The sequence below is a fragment of the Bombus bifarius genome, unplaced genomic scaffold (assembly GCF_011952205.1).
Source record: "Bombus bifarius isolate JDL3187 unplaced genomic scaffold, Bbif_JDL3187 scf7180000008038, whole genome shotgun sequence".
NCBI classification, from domain to species: Eukaryota; Metazoa; Arthropoda; class Insecta; order Hymenoptera; family Apidae; genus Bombus; species Bombus bifarius.
The window spans coordinates 160,956-178,175 of record NW_022884408.1 but is presented as its reverse complement, the minus strand read 5'-3'; the positions used below and the strand labels follow the sequence as shown (position 1 = coordinate 178,175).

Genomic DNA, 17,220 nt, shown 5'->3' with positions numbered 1-17,220 from the left:
GCGAGGGAACGCACGGAGGCGACCATTATTCGCGCACGTGCAGAAGAGTTTCGCTGGCCGGCGCGTCGTGGCTCAGCAGACTCCGAAATGTTGATGCTAAATAAAACTCCTAGCTGGTTGGGACGATGCCATGCGTTCTAATTTTCACGAAGGCAGATCGCTAGCCCGGGACGTGGTCCGCCGCGTCGTTTCGAGCCGGATGATTCGATAGTCTTTCGAAGCTCTCTCCGGGTTACCTGTTCTTCGTGGCAAGGAGAGGGAAGTTTACACGTAGATAAACGGGAAAACGTGTCTTTCGAGACCAAACAAGGAAAAATCGGTGTTAATTATAGAGAATCGTTTCGATAAACGAAGGAACTCGTACGCTTATGACGAGACACGGAAAGGTCGGTGACTATTAGAATCATTCACGGCGAAAAACAAAAAGATCTCTTTGAAAGTCCTTCAACATGAGCAATTGAAAAATTGGTGATAATTCGGGGAAATTTTTTCGATCAACAGAAAAATTGGTCGTCTGATACGAGATACAAGAAAGCCCGTTTGCGAGTACTTTTATACGAAAGGCTGGCAAATTGATGACGATTAGAAACGATCGTTGTTGCGTCTATCCAAAAAAGTTGAATCGTTGCGGAACTCTAGTAATTTATTTACTTGCCTACTAATCCTTCTCCTCAAAACGAGAAAGTTGAGCAACCTGTGACGATTAGAAGAATTGTGTCAAAATTGGTGTGCGATTTACTCATCTAATTAAGATTTTAAAAATCTTCAAATTAAAAGGTTGATAAACTTGCGAAGATTAAGGAGAACTGTTACGAAATAGGTGTTTGTATCTGTAATTATAAGTGAAGAAAAGAAGCAAATTTTGAAGCTTCCAGTGGTGAATCGTGGGTTTTTCCATGCGAAGGTTGCGGTGACATGGCTGCCGCCCTTTTGGGCAAGTGCGTTGGATTACTGGCTCTGGTGTTGCTTCTCTATAGTTGTTGCTATGGCTTCCGTATTCGAGATCATCCATCGTCGACGGAGCAACCACATCGCGCCACCTGCACTTCCATCTTTGGCAGATGCCAGGAGAAGACGATCACGGCCACGTCGAACAAAAAGTGGCACGACACTTCGCGGCTTGCCAGTGCTCCTAGGAAACCACCTGTCGAGCTGACGTCGACGGATGACGATAGAGTAACAGAAGAAGAAAAGTATATAAAACATGAAGGAGGTGAACGTGTCTCTGATTGGATAGAGAAGAGTCTTGAAGAGGATGAGGATGAGGATGACGAAGTGATCGTGGAGATAGAAGAAGATACTGACGAAGTAATTGTGAGTTACGATGAGGATCAGGATGAAGAAGAGGAAGAGGAGGAAATAAGTGAAAATGATGATGATGGTGATAGTGATGAAGAAGAAGATAGAAAAGTAATTATGAAGAAACTTGTAAAGGATACTGAGGAAGATGAAGAGAAGAGCGAGAAAGTGGATTCGAAGAAGAAAGTAAGTTTGGAGAAAGGTTTGAAACAAGAAAAGGATGAAAAAGACGAAGATGAGGACGAAGAAGAAAAACATGGAAAGAAATATAGGAGAGATGTTCATGGAAAACTGGCTGCAAAGAAACTTGTAGAAGATACAGAGGAAGATAAGAAGACGAGTGAAAAAGTGGATTTTAAGAGAAAAATAAGTTTAGAAAAGGGATTGAAAGAGACAATGAAATCTAAGAAGCAAGAGAAGATTGAAGATGACGAAGACGAGGACGAGGACGAGGACGAGGACGAGGACGAGGACGAGGACGAGGACGAAGACGAGGACGAAGACGAAAACGAGGACGAAGACGAAGACGAAGACGAAGATGAAGACGAAGACGAAGACGAAGACGAAGATGAAGACGAAGACGAAGACGAAGAAGAAAAAATTGTTCTACCTCCACCACGAAAACTAGAAAAGGTTAGACACGCGGACAAAGATAAGATTAGGTCAGCAGAAATAGCAATTGTTACAGAAAAACCAAAGGAAATACCAAAAGTAGAGAAGAAACCAGAGGAAAGCGTGAAGAAGATTCAAAAATTATATGAAAAGAAGTCGACGGAAGAACCATCGAAGCTAGTTGAAGCCACGAAGAAAGTGGAACCCGTGAAAATAACGAAAGCTGAAATCGAATCTCCTGAATCGAAAATTGTCGTGAAGCCGGAAAAAAAAGCGCAGATTTCAGTAAAGACAGAGGAAACGGCGAAGGTTCCGGTGAAGACAGAGGAAAAAGCGAAAGTTCCGGTGAAGACAGAGGAGAAAACGAAGGTTCCGGTGAAGACGGAAGAAAGGACAAAGATTCCGGTGAAGACGGAAGAAAGGACGAAGGTAAAACCGGAAGTGTCGAAAACACGGGAACCGGCAAAAGTGAAAACAACGAGTGCTCAAGCTCCGGCTAAAGTTACAGAAGTTAAGCGATCCGATAGTGAGTATCGTGAAAGATTGAATGTCGTGATTTGTTGATTTGTTCTTTGGAATTTGCGGAACACACAATATTTGTAAATACAAGATTAAATGTAGTTATTGGAATTACGTCGATGTAAATCGTTTCATCCAGTATAATGTAAATCGTGTTTTATCCAGTTGTCCACGGAGAAAATCATCGCAGAAAGAAATCTTTGTCGAATTTTTGGAGTAAAATGAGTATGATATTGTGTTGCAGAAGATGAGTCGAAAGTAAAAACGAAAACGCACGTGGAAGCTTCTTTCACTTTGGCTCGATTGAACGAAGCGATACTACGCGTACCGACATTCGTGCCAAATTTCACGGCCGTTGAGAACTTCGAATGTCAGCAGCATGGCAAGATCTTCTTACGACAATTACGGGGTTATAAATTATGGGCGTTGCAAAGTAAGTCACCTCTTTTTTCCATATGTTCGTGTTGAGAATTGTGGATCTTTGGCCGAAATAATGTTATAGGAACACTAAATTTACACTTGGGATTAATATTAGAATAGTTATATATTTATTTTATGGATGATTTCTTATATATTCATCGATACACACTTGCACGCGTCTCCGCACTTTCTTCTATACCCGACTGTTAACTGACTGAATAGTTTACATTCATCTGTTTTCGAGACGCTGCGCACACACATACCTCCACACACTGATACCCACATACAAGTATCTCTAATACGCATTTAACCCAGTCCAGCACAGAAAATTATTCATATTTCAACAGTTCGTTCTAACAAATTTTATCTATTCTGTCACGTTGAGTATTGATGACATTACGTTGGCGTCACGCACGAATAATTCTCAAATGGCATCGGAATGGTCGACGAGTTTGAAAAGAAATAATTCAGTTAGAATAAAAAGCCACGTGATTTCGTCCCAATAGTCAACGTATTATATTTTCGAAAATGAAGTAATTTATTTCGGAAGTATTCTTCCTCTGATTTTTCGTTTGGAAATTTTCCGAATCATATTGTCAATATTTTATCCAATCGTGTTTCATTGTCTCTATGGGATCAGTGTTAGATTCGAGCGCAAAAATTCCATCGGGTCTATTGCGAGGGAACGTGAACCAACTTGGAGATTTTGACGAGTGTTTGGGTGTGATGGCGCACGTGAAATTGAATGAAAAAACGATAAGGGTGCAGGGCAAATATTGTTTGGCCAATATAGATTTGTATCCGTCTCATCCGGACATGAAGCTTCCGGTTAATATGATGCAGGCACGTTCTTTCATAAGAGGAAGTATGTACGACGTAAGTGAATGATTGTATTTTTTTGTTTGTATTTTATCAACGATATTGATCTTCTCGCTGCAATCAAAAGCACATTGTTTTCAATACCAGTGAATACTTTTTCGAATTACTTTTTCACACCGTGAAGATTAATGAATGATCAAACTTCCGAGAAACTCTATTATGATGAACGTTCACTTTTTCAGCCTGGTCACTTCATTCCAAAATTCACGACAGTGAACTGGGCAGTGTGTCTTCCAGCGGCGTGTTCCGCTGAAGACGCACGAATCGTTGTCGAGGAAGCATTGAACGACTATAACTCTACCGTAGGAATTACATTCATGGTAGATGTCAATCCTAACATGTGCTACGTCAAACAAAAATCACGAAGCTATTCGAAAGAGACGATCGGTGTTCTGTATGTATTTATATTTACAATTAAATGGCGGATTTTATGCATTTATGTGAAATTTAAAAGGTATACAAATGTACAGAATGTATATAATATTAAAAAATCACCAAAGTATACTCATTATACTTACTGTGGGTGAAATAAATCTCCGCTTAACTTCCATTTCTCCAATTGAGTTCACAAAAATGTAAATTTGCATAAAAATCCGCAGTATATTTATAATTATCGAATTAAATCAATTTAAGGAATTCACAATCGAGCTCCATTCTTATGAGAGACTACTAAAACAATTTTATTAAAACGTTAGAACTATCAGATTATTTCATAATTATGTTTCCTATAGAAGTTCTTATAAAATTATTAAAACTACAGAAATCCGTTTTTGCATTATGTTCTCAAAGTAGGCAAGAATGAAAATAATTTTCTTTTTATTGCCAATTGTGGGTTCCTTCACAAAATTCAGATATTACAAAATTCTCCAATTCTCATATTATCTGATTAAAAATTATAACAATGCTAAAATGAAATATTTAATTTCTTTTTTTTTCTTTCCAATCTTTTTTACAGATATTTCTACGCAATGATCGTCTGTCTCGTCGCTGTAGCAACCACGAGAGATTATTTAGTGGTGTCGGAAGGAAAAGGTAGATTCTCATAACATTCTATATTTTCTGCAAGTTAATGCGCTCAAAAAATCTTCTAAATTTATTTAAGTAGTTTCGTTTCAAATATTTTATTCTACGTACGATATCACAAATTTTTATTACACGATCGTTGTCCTTTACAGGAAACTATTCGGAGAGAATAATAATGTCCTTTTCCTTACGGAGAACCCTGAGATCTTTATTCAGTAAAGGATCCAGCTATGTCGATATTACATGCATTCATGGAATAAGGACACTCGTCACGATTATGCTTTACATTGGTCATCAAATCATACCGATTTCGATGTTGCCATTTTCCAATCGAATCGAACTCACAGAGGTAAGGATAAAGATTTACATATTCGCTCAAACATATTAAGACAAATAATTCTTTATTATAATACCGCGAATTTCTATGAAAATTCATGTTTTTGTGAACTCAACTAGAGAAATAGAATTAACATTTCTTTTCATTGGTTTTCTGTGTCGTTGAAGTTTGCGTTTAATGTCTGGTGTTAAAATAGGTAGCGAACTCTCCTATCAGCTCGATAATGAGGGTGTCAATGGTTTACACAGACGCGTTTTTATTGCTTAGCGGTGTCCTAGCTGCTTTCAACATGGCGCACGAATTTATAACACGGGGCGAGATTCGATGGTTTTGCCGTTTTATTGCCAGATATATCAGGTAAGTTATGGTTGACTCATTTGATTATTAAAGCAATGTCAGATATTTTATTTCATGTTCTCACTAATAAATTAATTTATTAATTTATTAACAGTGAAATTTTTCTTTATATCAGCGTATAAATATTCTTCTATATAATTTCGCTATTTTAGAAAATTTTGAAAAGTTATATTTGACTTCAAAGTTATATTCTTATTTAACCAAAATCGTTACAAATATTTCACTGTATAAGAAAAGGATAATAAAATTAAATATCTCAATTTGAATTTTAACGCCGAGTTCTTGAATTTTCATTTTGTAAATTACTTTTATTAAAGTATATTGATTCTTTCGATGCTACTTTTTAGACTCACCCCAGCGTTACTCGCAGTGGTATTTTGGTACGCATTCATAATGGAGCACATTGGATCGGGACCACAATGGAATAGCGTCATAGTACCAAATGCAGAGCTTTGCAAAAGCAACGCGTGGACGAATTTGTTATACATACAAAATTTCTTCCCCTTCGAAGAGATGGTATATAAGTTGTTCTGAAACTGTGCGAGGACTTGGCAACATAATCACAATTATAATCCTATTTATCGATTATCATAAGCACAAACATTCCAAATTATTCTAGAAGATTAACTTCGTTTTCATCTACAATTAGATCTTGCGTTCTTTTAATGTTATTAGTGCACCAATCGTCGTTAATTTGAATTCTATTATAAAATTAGTCTTTGCGTTTCATCAACTTGATTAACTTCAGTCAACTTCATTCGATTTAACAAATTTTTCTTGATCGATAGTGTGCAACTCATACCCACCAGTTGGCTTTAGACATGCAATTGTCACTATTAGCCCCAATGTTGGTATTCTTCTTAGAATGCAGGCCTATCATTGGGATTCTTGTAATATTTTTCTTCGTCTTATTGTCAGCTACACTCCGTTACGTAGCAACGATGAGCAATTATCTTTCCGTTGTTGTTTTCCATGGAATGTCGTAAGTATATCTTGCCAATTTTCAATATAAGCTTCTGCATTTTATATTCAATCATTTTAAGAGCAAGTCCTTGGTTTTAGATTGAAGCATCTTTACAGGACTGCCAATTTAGTTTACGCACTACCATTACATAGAGCAACGCCGTATATATTTGGTGTAGGACTTGGTGTGTTATTACGGCACACAGGAAAAGATGTCAGAATCCACAAGGTATAGTAGACTGCAGATAAGATTTATTCTGCAATTCAAAATACCCACCAAATAAACGAGATGTATCGTACTAATTTCAGGTGTTAGTGATCTTGGGATGGTTGATCGCGATGGCCTTGGGATCCTGGTCGTTATTTTCACCATGGCACTTAGCCAGAAGGGACTATGTGTACGATGCTGAAGAAGCAACCAATTATGTTGTGATCAGTCCAGTCTTTTGGACCTTGGCTTTATGTTGGCTCATTTTTGCGTGCTACACCAATCACGGAGGTCTTTCTTAAATTGTTGAATATTAGGCGTTAACACACAATTTCGATTATTTATTAACAATGCTAATTTTTATTTATAGGTATATTAAATAGATTCCTTTCGAACTACTGGCTATTACTCTTCAGCAGAATATCGTACGCTGTATATTTAACACAATTCGCAGTATTTTTCTACAATGTTGGGACCACCAGACACTCTAGCGAATTTCATCTTCATAGAGGCGTATGTACAATATGAATCTCGAAAAACAGCATCCACATCTCTTGTTAACCGAGTAAAATGAATTAACTTGTCACTCAGGTTCCTAATCTCTTAGATATAATAATTTCTATATTTCCTTTCAAAATTAAAAAAAGATAGAGACTTTTTTCTTAATGCGTCTTTATGTCTTTTTCTTTAAGGAGAAGAAACATTAAATTTTCTGTTGCAAACAATTACAATTAATTTGTTGCAATTAACATTCAATTTTATGAATTTTCCGAACTATTGCATTTAAAAGATGAATTAGTTAATAGGTTAAAATAACTAGGATACTAAAATAAAGTGTACCTTTCCAGCTAGATCTTCTGGAAGCAGCAACAGTCATAATCATCTCCATCATCCTAACTTTATTCTTCGATATCCCTATGCAAGAGATCAAGAACGTGCTTATGGAGAGTACAGATTCCCTGAACGCAGAAGTATCAATATCAGAGAAATCAGCAATCGTCGAGTCTTCAATCTCAGAAATCTCGAAAACCTCAAAAGCTCCAAAATCAGAACTCCATGAAAAGAAAATGTTCGAAGAAGACGAAGTAGCTTCAACAGGCTGGGACTGGCAAAGAGACTTAGTAGATGGTGGTACAAAATACTCCAGTGAGAGTATAGAAGACGAAGAACGAGTAGACATGCCTATTTTAAAAAAATCAAGTGGCAGAAGACGATCACTTATTAGTCGTGAACCATCTGAAGCCGAATATCCGTCATATTGGCTAAAGAACGATAACAAAAGATTCTCAAATAATACTGAAGACTATAGAGATCATAGAAGAAGAAGCAAAAGCAGTCAAAGGGATTATAAGGAGAACGAAGCTTTAAGGTGACTATTCATTTGTTGGAAAACATTTTTATATTGAACTTTTTTCAATATAAATTCAGTTATATACGATCAAAACCATAACTTCTACCCTAAATCTTTCTAGAGCGCAACAAGAGCGAGAAGAATCAATTAAACGAAGCAGACGCTCTCTGTCAAGAAGCCTCGACACTAAACAATTATCCACACGGGACAGCGAGGATGAAGAAGAGTATCCAAGAACCAAATATGAAGAAGAAGACGAAAATAATCCGAGGTACAGGCGATCGCAATCCAGAGGAAGATCCGTGATCAGGGAATCGGACGATTATCGTTCCTGGGACCTTCCTAAAGATTCCAAAAGACCTTCCAGAAAATCCGAAGAACGCGAGCCTATACAAAGACAACCAAGAGTCTCAAAAACCTTTTCCTCAGAAAGCGAAGAAGAACATTTTCCTCAACAGAGAAGAATTGAAAAGAGACACGTAGAACCAAGGATCAGTGACGAAGAGGATTGGGAGAGCGAGTTGAGAATACGTCGAAAGCAATTCATGGAAAAACTGGCGACACGAGATCCTGCATCTGAAGAAGAAAACTTGGTTTCTTTACGAAGATCTTCAGCGGAAGGAAAGCTAGCATTGCTAAAAGATCCAACAGGAGATGACAATATGGATTCCTGGACGGTTAGTGTAGGTTCGCGTGTTGCTCAATTAGGCTCTTCTCAAGAACGAAGTGAACCTGAAGACGACTATATTCGACGAAGAAGAGAATATCGTGAACAGGCTCCGCCTCCAAGAGAAGACACCCAAAGCGAAGAAGAAGCGATTTGGGATTCCACAAGAAAATCTTATACCAGTAGTAGTCAGGTGACTTCTATTGAAGAAGACGACGATATTGATACTTATAACTTCGTTCTAACAAAAGATAGTAAAAGAAAATCTGTTCAGGACCTTTCTAGGTTACCTCAGGAAGATTTTGACTTTGTAGAGTTTGAATTGACTGTTGGAAAGAAAGAGGGTGAAGGTTTACTTAGGTCTTCTTCTGGTTTGTATAAAAGAGAGTCGATTATTAAAAGCCAGGCTAGTGAAGAAGATCCTGAGTATCTTCTTCCCGAAAGGCCAAAATTGGTGCAGCAGGAGAGAGAGCATCCTTTTAAGAAAGCTTGGCAGATGCAGAAATCTAGGTCTGAGGAAGATAGCGCTGCATACGTTATTAAAGAATCTAAAGAACAATCTAAAACAGAAATGAAATCGAAAGATGACGAAATTAAGGAAACTAAAGAAATTAGAAAGGAATTTAGTGGAGAACAGTATGAAGACACTGGCATGTTTGCTGATGATGAGTCAGAATCGGTTATGCTGGCTCATAGTAGTAGTGATATTGATGATAACACGAGAATGAGTTCGAGGTCTGAAGAAACGGAGTCAGTTTCAACTGAGAAGAGTAAGAGTTCTAAGAAAAATAGTGTGAAGTCATCGGACGTTGAGGAGGATTCTCTGAGATCTAATTGGCCATCGGAGGAGGAGCAAGTTTATAGAAGCGGTCCTAGGAGTAAATCGGAGGAGGCAGAATGGAACTGGGAAAGAGAAGAGACTTGATGAAGTGAGTGAGTTATGGAGTAAGAAAAATGATTATAAATTAAATATAATGAGGTAAATTATTCTGCTTGGATTGGTTGAGAGGGAAGGGGAAAGCGAAGTGGACTGGATTTTGGGAAGGAAGGAGTGAGGATTTGAAAGGAAAAATGGATCATTGAAGAGTTGATGATTGATAGATTTAATTATCGTTCCGTGAGAGAGAATAGAAAGAACGTATTTTTACAATCGTTTTATTCTTTTATTACAGTTTTAATCGTTTTATTACAGTCAATCAGAAGTCTACGTACACTGCTATTTATAAATCACATAAAGCTTCTAATACATTAGCTATACAGAAACCGAGTATACGAGTTAAATAAAATTTTAACTTTTGGTATTGATAAACTTAAAATTAAAATTTCGTCCCAAGAGTTTGTAAGCTAAATGTTAATATTATTTTAATTTCTTCTAGAAATATGTTAATATATTGATCAAATTCATTTTATGTCTTAATGAGAATTGAGTAAGATGTGTAGAATTTTGTGACCGATTGTACATCTTCTCTGCAGTTGTCTCTTGTTTCTGGTTTCAAGCCCAAGATCGTTTATCTGTATTTAAATCTATCGTCAAAACACATAAGTCGAATGTAATTGTGGAATTACAATACATGTTAAAAGCGTTGCGAATGACAAGACCAAATTACGAAACCATTTTCCGTAGAGTATAATAAATTATTCGTTAAATATACATATATTAGCATCGTGAATGAATGAGATAGTAATATTGGAAAATTCCGTATTTCTTCGGTATTTATGACGTTCCTTATCTTCTTACATTTGATGGAATTTGTTTATTGTAAAGGATACGAAGGATACTGGTAATAAAATTATGCTAAAAAATTGTCTTCCTTATGAAATTTTTGAACTTAACGAAATTTCACTTTTTACAGCCTTGTTTCAATATTTTTTCAATGCTTCAATATTTCATTTGGAATATTATAATTATTATTATAACAAATAGAAAAAAATGCTTATTTGAATCTGTATTAGACAAATCAGTCGTAAGATTTAAAATTCTATTTTAAGACATCTTTTTATTATTATTTTTTATTTTTTATTTTATATTTTATTCTATTCTAACATACGATGTAACCAACCCAAAATCTGATTAGTTAATGAATTCTAGCTGCGCTTTCACGACTTTATACATATTTAACGTGACCACTGGCATATTACATATTAACATATTGACAATTATCTTCCACAGATTGAAAATTGCATACTCTAAAACACTACAACTTTAATTTACTTTCATTGTACTGTTACTTATAAATATGTATATTTTTTTTTTTAATTTGATACGGGTAATATACCCACGTATTTCCCTTCAGAAAAACCAAATGAAGCTAAGGGAACATATACGCGAACCTACGCGAAGGAACCGATAAAATTGTGTAAACATGAAATACGACGAGGACGTGATCTTTCGATGAATTTACGGGGAGCGAACGGATATTTGACCGATTCGTGGGATGTCTACGGTATGAAGACTTCGCTGGTCCCGTGTGACAGGCGTAAACGGGACGAGCCACGGACGATCGCGCAGGCGATGTAATGAAAAGCACCGTAAGCGGCTGTCTTCTGCGGTTGGTGTCTATGCTGAACGGAAGTAATCCCCGTGGCACTATAAACGCACGCGTACATCACCTACTACCGGATAACGTCCAGCCGAGAATTAACTTACGAGCAAACGACGGCCATTATGCGCTTGTACGAACTCTTTACGAGGCTTTGTGTCGTAAAACAACGTACCGCAAAGCAATCTCTTCTTTTTGTCTTACTTTTGAAGCTACAACCTTCCCTGGAAATCGTAATTCTATAAAAATACAGTACAAATACGATATAAAGTACGGTCCATTAATAATGTAATAAATCAGTCGAAAAATTTATTTTAGTCTGTATCAATACTTGCTCAAGCTATTTTGTATAATTGAGCTAATATTAGTTTCGTGTGTAATCTTGTATACTTCTTGTACGATTGAACTTTCGTATAATTTCAAAGTTCCAATTGAAACTTAAGCACTGGGATATTATAGTATAGATTCAATATTCGAATGTTTCGAAACTTTGTCATTCTCTCATCGATTCAAAGAATGAATCAAAATTCATCTGACGATTATTCAGGTTCAATTGACCAGACACGATAACCTACAATGTAGTTGGGAATTTATATGCGTATTAAACGCATCTCTGCATCGACTAGACGTTCTACCAAATTATTATCTAACAGAATTCTAGTACGAAATATACGAATACTCGAGGACTTCGATAAGTGGTTCCGGTCCCTAGGCGTTTCTCAGGTATGAAACCACAAAATGGCATAGCCATCGCGAACCCGGACGTTCGAGGAATTCGAAACGGTCGAAACGCGAGTGGTACGACCTTCCACGGATCACTTCCTAGCAGTTTGGACTACCATGCTTCACGAGGCCGTGGCTGTGAGCGAAAGCTTGGAACGGAACCCTTGAGATTCTAGAACCCAGGGCCACGAACTGCATGACCCTTCATAACATAGGAATGCGACCGTGGTTCCGATTCACGTGCTCCGATTCTATGACAATTCATTAATAAGAATCTTATCTTTACACTCTTGCCTCGAATCATCGATGAAAACTGGCTAGTGCAAATTTTCGTCTTCATTGGGTTAGTTTAAGTCAATTGCTAGTTTTCATAATAACATATTATACTCCAATAGCGTATATTTTTTTTTATATTTTGGAAAAGAAAGTAGATTGCGTAAAAGTACATCTGACTGAGTGTTCTGACTTTAATCCTTGACCTACGCCTCAATACACGTCTGAATATGACTTTTATTTCTACAAATAAACAAAAGATGTTATTAAAAATACACTAAAATATTTGTGCGTAGCTTATTCCAAGCAGCTGTGTAACATCATAGCTTGTCAGTTTAGAGCTTACTTGGAACGAAACGTAGCTAGAGATACCATGTACACAGCTGTCGGTATTCGTGTACGTACGTGCACGTGTATCAACAGAAGCGCGTGTACACGTGGACGTGAAGTTGAAAATCAACGACGCTGGAGAAACACGATGTTCACGTAACTTCTCGAGTAGGAAAGCGGATAAGCAGCCTACGAACGAGGCGACAGACAAGAGATCACGTGTCCGGTGGGCAGCATTTTTTTCAAAGATGAGGATGGCATTACAGAAAATTATCAAAATTAAATTTTCAAAATACAATGTAAATAGTGCAATTTATCTATCAATTATCAAAACGCTATGCATAATAGGTTTTCGAGAATCGTGCAAAATAAGATCGAGTCGCACAAAAAATCTTAATATTTCACAGAAAGAAAATGTAACAAAGACGGCAATGCGTATCCGCATCCAGACGAATAATGAAATCCGCCACTGGATAATGAAATTTGTTTTTTAACATCAGCGAAATATAAAATATGAAGATATTTTATTGATTGACGTCACGTTGTACGTTATACGCACAGTTTCAAGTACTCCACGCAGTAAGTTATAGGTAGCTGCAACGTACCTACAGCCACTTGTAGGTTATTGTTAGTTACTTTGCGAGAGCTGTTGCGTATTCGCACAACAATCCCGGATCGTGTAATGCGGCGACGAAAGCTTTCCTTGCATGAATACCCAAGTATGCAAATGCCACTATGGCATTAGACGTTTCTCTTCGTCTTTGAACATCACTCGAGGCCCCTTTTCGTTAGACGTTTCTCTCTTTTTCTCTACCACCTAACGCCTCTTTATTATTACAGCTTCTGTTTCATACGAATTCCGTTTAACTGATAAAGCGTATAATTAGTTTGTAGGAACGAAAATATGAAGAATTGAATCGATCAGAAGCCAAAATCGTGGTCGGTTAATCGTTTACTCGACGATTTAAATGAATTATCACATCTTATATGAAAGCAAAAAATACTTAATACTTATGAACGGGAGAGTATGTACATACGTGTTCAGCCAAAGAAAACATCTTTAGTGGTCAAAGAAGTGCCTCTTTCGTTGCACAGAAGCTGAATGGGCGAAGTGTCTGCTGTAGCAGGTAAGACAGAGGCGTGCCTCGAGTTTACTGTGGCACGGTATTTATTTTGGCAAGTACGTCGAGCAACGGTTCCAGGAGGAAGCCTGTTGTGTGCATGCTGGAAACGCTACAGACGCAACGGTAAAGGAATGCAATGTGGAAATCATCGATTTCCGCAGTCTGGCCACGTCGCGTGCGATGGAGAGAAAAGGACTGTCTTGTGCTTGCACGATCTAAATATATATATATGTCTATACGGGATATCTCGAGATAACTCTCAGTTCCTATGATACTTAAACTAAAGGATATACGTTATACACAATAAAATACATACATATGTCTTTTAATATTGTATTATAATATAAATATTATATTAATTATTAATTAATTATTAAAATTTCGGACTAATACTAAGATTGTGAATATAATCAGATAAAAATATAACATGAAACAACAGTTTCAACACTTTCGGTTTCGCTAATAATAAAAGTTCAATTGTGCGAGATGACGTTGGTATTTAAAGAAGACACCCATATTCTTAGTCGGAATACTTTCTCATTTAACGCACACGCCTCGATCATCTGAAGCGCAAAAACGGTTCAGGTTGCTTAGATATTAGAAATCATCTGGGGAGAAAAGAAATTAAGTGTCGCATCGAACCGCAAAATCTTCTCCTCCGGTGAATCCAGGCAGAACTCATTTAACGCGAGAAATACTTTGAATAGCAATATCCATTATCACGGAGTTACACCCGAACGAACACCTCGTTCCATCGTAATCGGATTAGGCCTTGAAAGACAGAATGAGAGGCTGCATCGAGTTCGAGATAGAGTAACGAAAACGATTGGAAGGGGCCAGAGGGCGATAAAGATGAGGTAGAAGATGAAAGAAAGGAGGAAGAAGAGTATGCTTCAAAGTAGATGAAGTACCGTCGCGTAACTGCCAGTACTACTTTAATCTGTAGAGAGAAAATCTTGTAAATAATCGAAGCAATTATCCAACTCGTCTGGTAAAACGGTACAAAGTAACATTACGAGACTTTTCTGCATCACGGAAGATGAAAATAAGCGGACAGTTTTATTTCATTATCAGCGTCGACGAATCGATTGATAATATTGGCTCGAGCAGATGAGCCAAAAGCGACTCTTTCCTAAGGAGATGTCTCGTGTTTAGTCGTCTCTCCACGCTGAGGGAAATTGCTGCGTCGGAAATTGGGTGGCAGACCTCCCAGCGAGTGTTTGACGTCGCTCGACGAATTGAAACTTACTACGACCAGGGAAATGGTCGTTGGCAAATGATATCTTATGAATAGATTTCGGATGTTTATACAAATTTATGTTTTATTAAATACAATGTAAGAAGCAGGACCTAAATAGAAATATGTTTTATTTACCAAATATTATAATATGTACTATGCTAACATTTTTTATATATTTTTACATATTATACGAATTCAGTGAATTTCTGTACTTTTAAATTTCCCATAAATGCATAAACATCCGTAGCCTACTTATATGTTCAACGTGAATAGTATCCTTTTTTAGGCATAAAGTGGCATTAAATTAAAATTGAAAAAAAGGATTTATCATGTCTTTTTACCTATGATAGAAGATGCAGAAAAATTCTACAAATATCTATAAACGAACAATTAATAGCAACTGTACGTTTCACGATCTGTTGATATATGGATCAATTTTTTCATTCAATTCGATATGATCGTCGCTTCTACGAAGACTGGCACGGAGAAAGGAAATAAATCAAATTCGTTGAAGAGTTAAAGGGTCCAGGGGCTCGATAAGTGGCGCTTGACATTGAATTATGAATGCGTAGCGACGCGAGTAAGGGAAGGGTGTCTAAAGACGAAACGATAGCGTCAAGAGGGCGACAGTTAGGTGGTAGAAGCGTGCCGCAACCGATCCCACATCGTAGGTATTATAAGTTCTGTCGAATCCTTCGTGGGAATGAGCGGCTTGCTCTTGCGAGATTCACCTCTGCATTACTACTAGCTCGTCCCAAGTGTAATCTCTAAGCTCCTAAAAGGTGCTCTTCCATCCCAACTCAACCACTCCGTTATACTCTATCTGACGGTTCTCCCTTTCTGTAAATCTAGATTGGCAATGATACCAATCATTTTAAATATGTATTGATAACGATAATAAGCTATGGAATTTTATAATTTTTAGCTTTGTTAGTATTCTCAGAACAGCTTTAAAAACTGTGTTAAATAAATGTTTACCATAAGAATCTTTAATTTTTGTAGAATATATGTTCCTACGTCGTATAATAAATTACCTTTGGATAGTTGACCAGAATTTGTTATTTCGCATACAATTTAGTCTACGCTATCTTCATAGCAACATCGCGAGATATTACAATTTTTCAAAAAACTAACCTCGAGAAAATTTGAGCTTAGAAATATTCAAATTTCATAACTTTGCTTTGCGATATCTATTGGTACCCATTAATTTCGAGTATTAGGGAGGAACCACGAACTGAAAAACATATGTAGCACTAGTTGGAGATCTCGCCTAGCTACGGACCACCCGGGAGTCGCGATAGCCCAGCAACCATGACCTCAAGATCGCGGTAACTACTCGGATAACCTCGAGGTCGAGAGAGCGGCTTCGATCCACGCCGAGGTCGAGCCACTAGCCACGGACCACCCCGGAGCCAAGGGATTCGTCACAGGCTACTCGAGAACTGAGGACCGTGGGTGAGCTTCAAGGCGATTGTATGTAGTTGAATCGGCTGATTCTCTATTGGGATCTTTGACTTTGGTGTCATGGGTGTCATGGTAAAATTTGTGTATTTCAAAGTTTTACAACGACATGATTTAAGATTTCTCTTTTTAGATCTCGATTTTTCTAATCTGATGTACATCCGCGTTCACAAGTATTAGATCAGTTTTTGAATATAATTTAAGAATCATATTATAACGTTGTTAGAAAAGTTTTATACAAAGTAGAAGCGCAACCCAGAGACGTTTACCTAAAATCTCGTATGTAATTTCTCAATTGAATTTTCCACTTCTTATTATATATCATATATATTATTTATTACATATTATATTCTTCTTACATTATGTATATGTGATAAAACTTAATATTTAATTGTGCTACTTTCTTAAGTTCCAAATAATTCTACGAATTTGCCGCTAATAAAAGAAAGCAACTTCATTTTAGACAAGAGAAAATAAATTGTAACACCTTACCGTTACAGAGATGTAAACCATTCAACGGAAAAATTAGTGGAGCCCACGAGGACATCGATTCATCGAGACGGCTGAAGGGGCCGATGCCTTTCAGTGGCAATGATCCGCGAAATTGCTTTACGCAATCGGCCATTATGCGTCTGAAAATTTCGCGAGGCATTCGAGATCAGCCCGCCGTTTGATGTGATACGAATATTATATATTGTTCATTGTCGGCCACGTTTGATTGCACCGATCGCGCAATTATCGATACCCCTCCTGCCCTGTAATAAAATTCAACCGCACGCAACTGCACAGGGATCTATCTACTGGAACGCATGATGCGTAAACGTACCCAACAAACTGTTTTGAAACGTGTTGGAATGCCGAATGCCGGAAACCAGATGATCGAGGAAAAAGCAG

At 37.3% G+C, this 17,220-nt stretch overlaps 1 protein-coding gene across 1 annotated transcript; it reads left to right on the top strand.

Moving 5' to 3' along the window:
• The first annotated feature begins 139 nt into the window (after window positions 1–139).
• Window positions 140–10,443, top strand: LOC117207550. Its single transcript, XM_033447861.1, has 14 exons — window positions 140–2,437; window positions 2,675–2,863; window positions 3,491–3,726; window positions 3,912–4,123; window positions 4,685–4,761; window positions 4,905–5,101; window positions 5,286–5,446; window positions 5,794–5,962; window positions 6,235–6,428; window positions 6,509–6,638; window positions 6,719–6,908; window positions 6,988–7,130; window positions 7,466–7,986; window positions 8,090–10,443. Exons 1-14 carry the CDS (start codon window positions 916–918, stop codon window positions 9,558–9,560), a joined length of 5,412 nt encoding a protein of 1,803 aa, XP_033303752.1. The 5' UTR covers window positions 140–915; the 3' UTR covers window positions 9,561–10,443.
• The last annotated feature ends 6,777 nt before the right edge of the window (window positions 10,444–17,220 follow it).

Coding starts and splice junctions, on each gene's coding strand:
- LOC117207550 (XM_033447861.1), top strand. CDS start 916: ATGGCTGCCGCCCTTTTGGGCAAGTGCGTTGGATTACTGGCTCTGGTG. Junction 6,639..6,718: donor AAGATGTCAGAATCCACAAG/GTATAGTAGACT, acceptor TACTAATTTCAG/GTGTTAGTGATCTTGGGATG. Junction 7,131..7,465: donor AATTTCATCTTCATAGAGGC/GTATGTACAATA, acceptor GTACCTTTCCAG/CTAGATCTTCTGGAAGCAGC.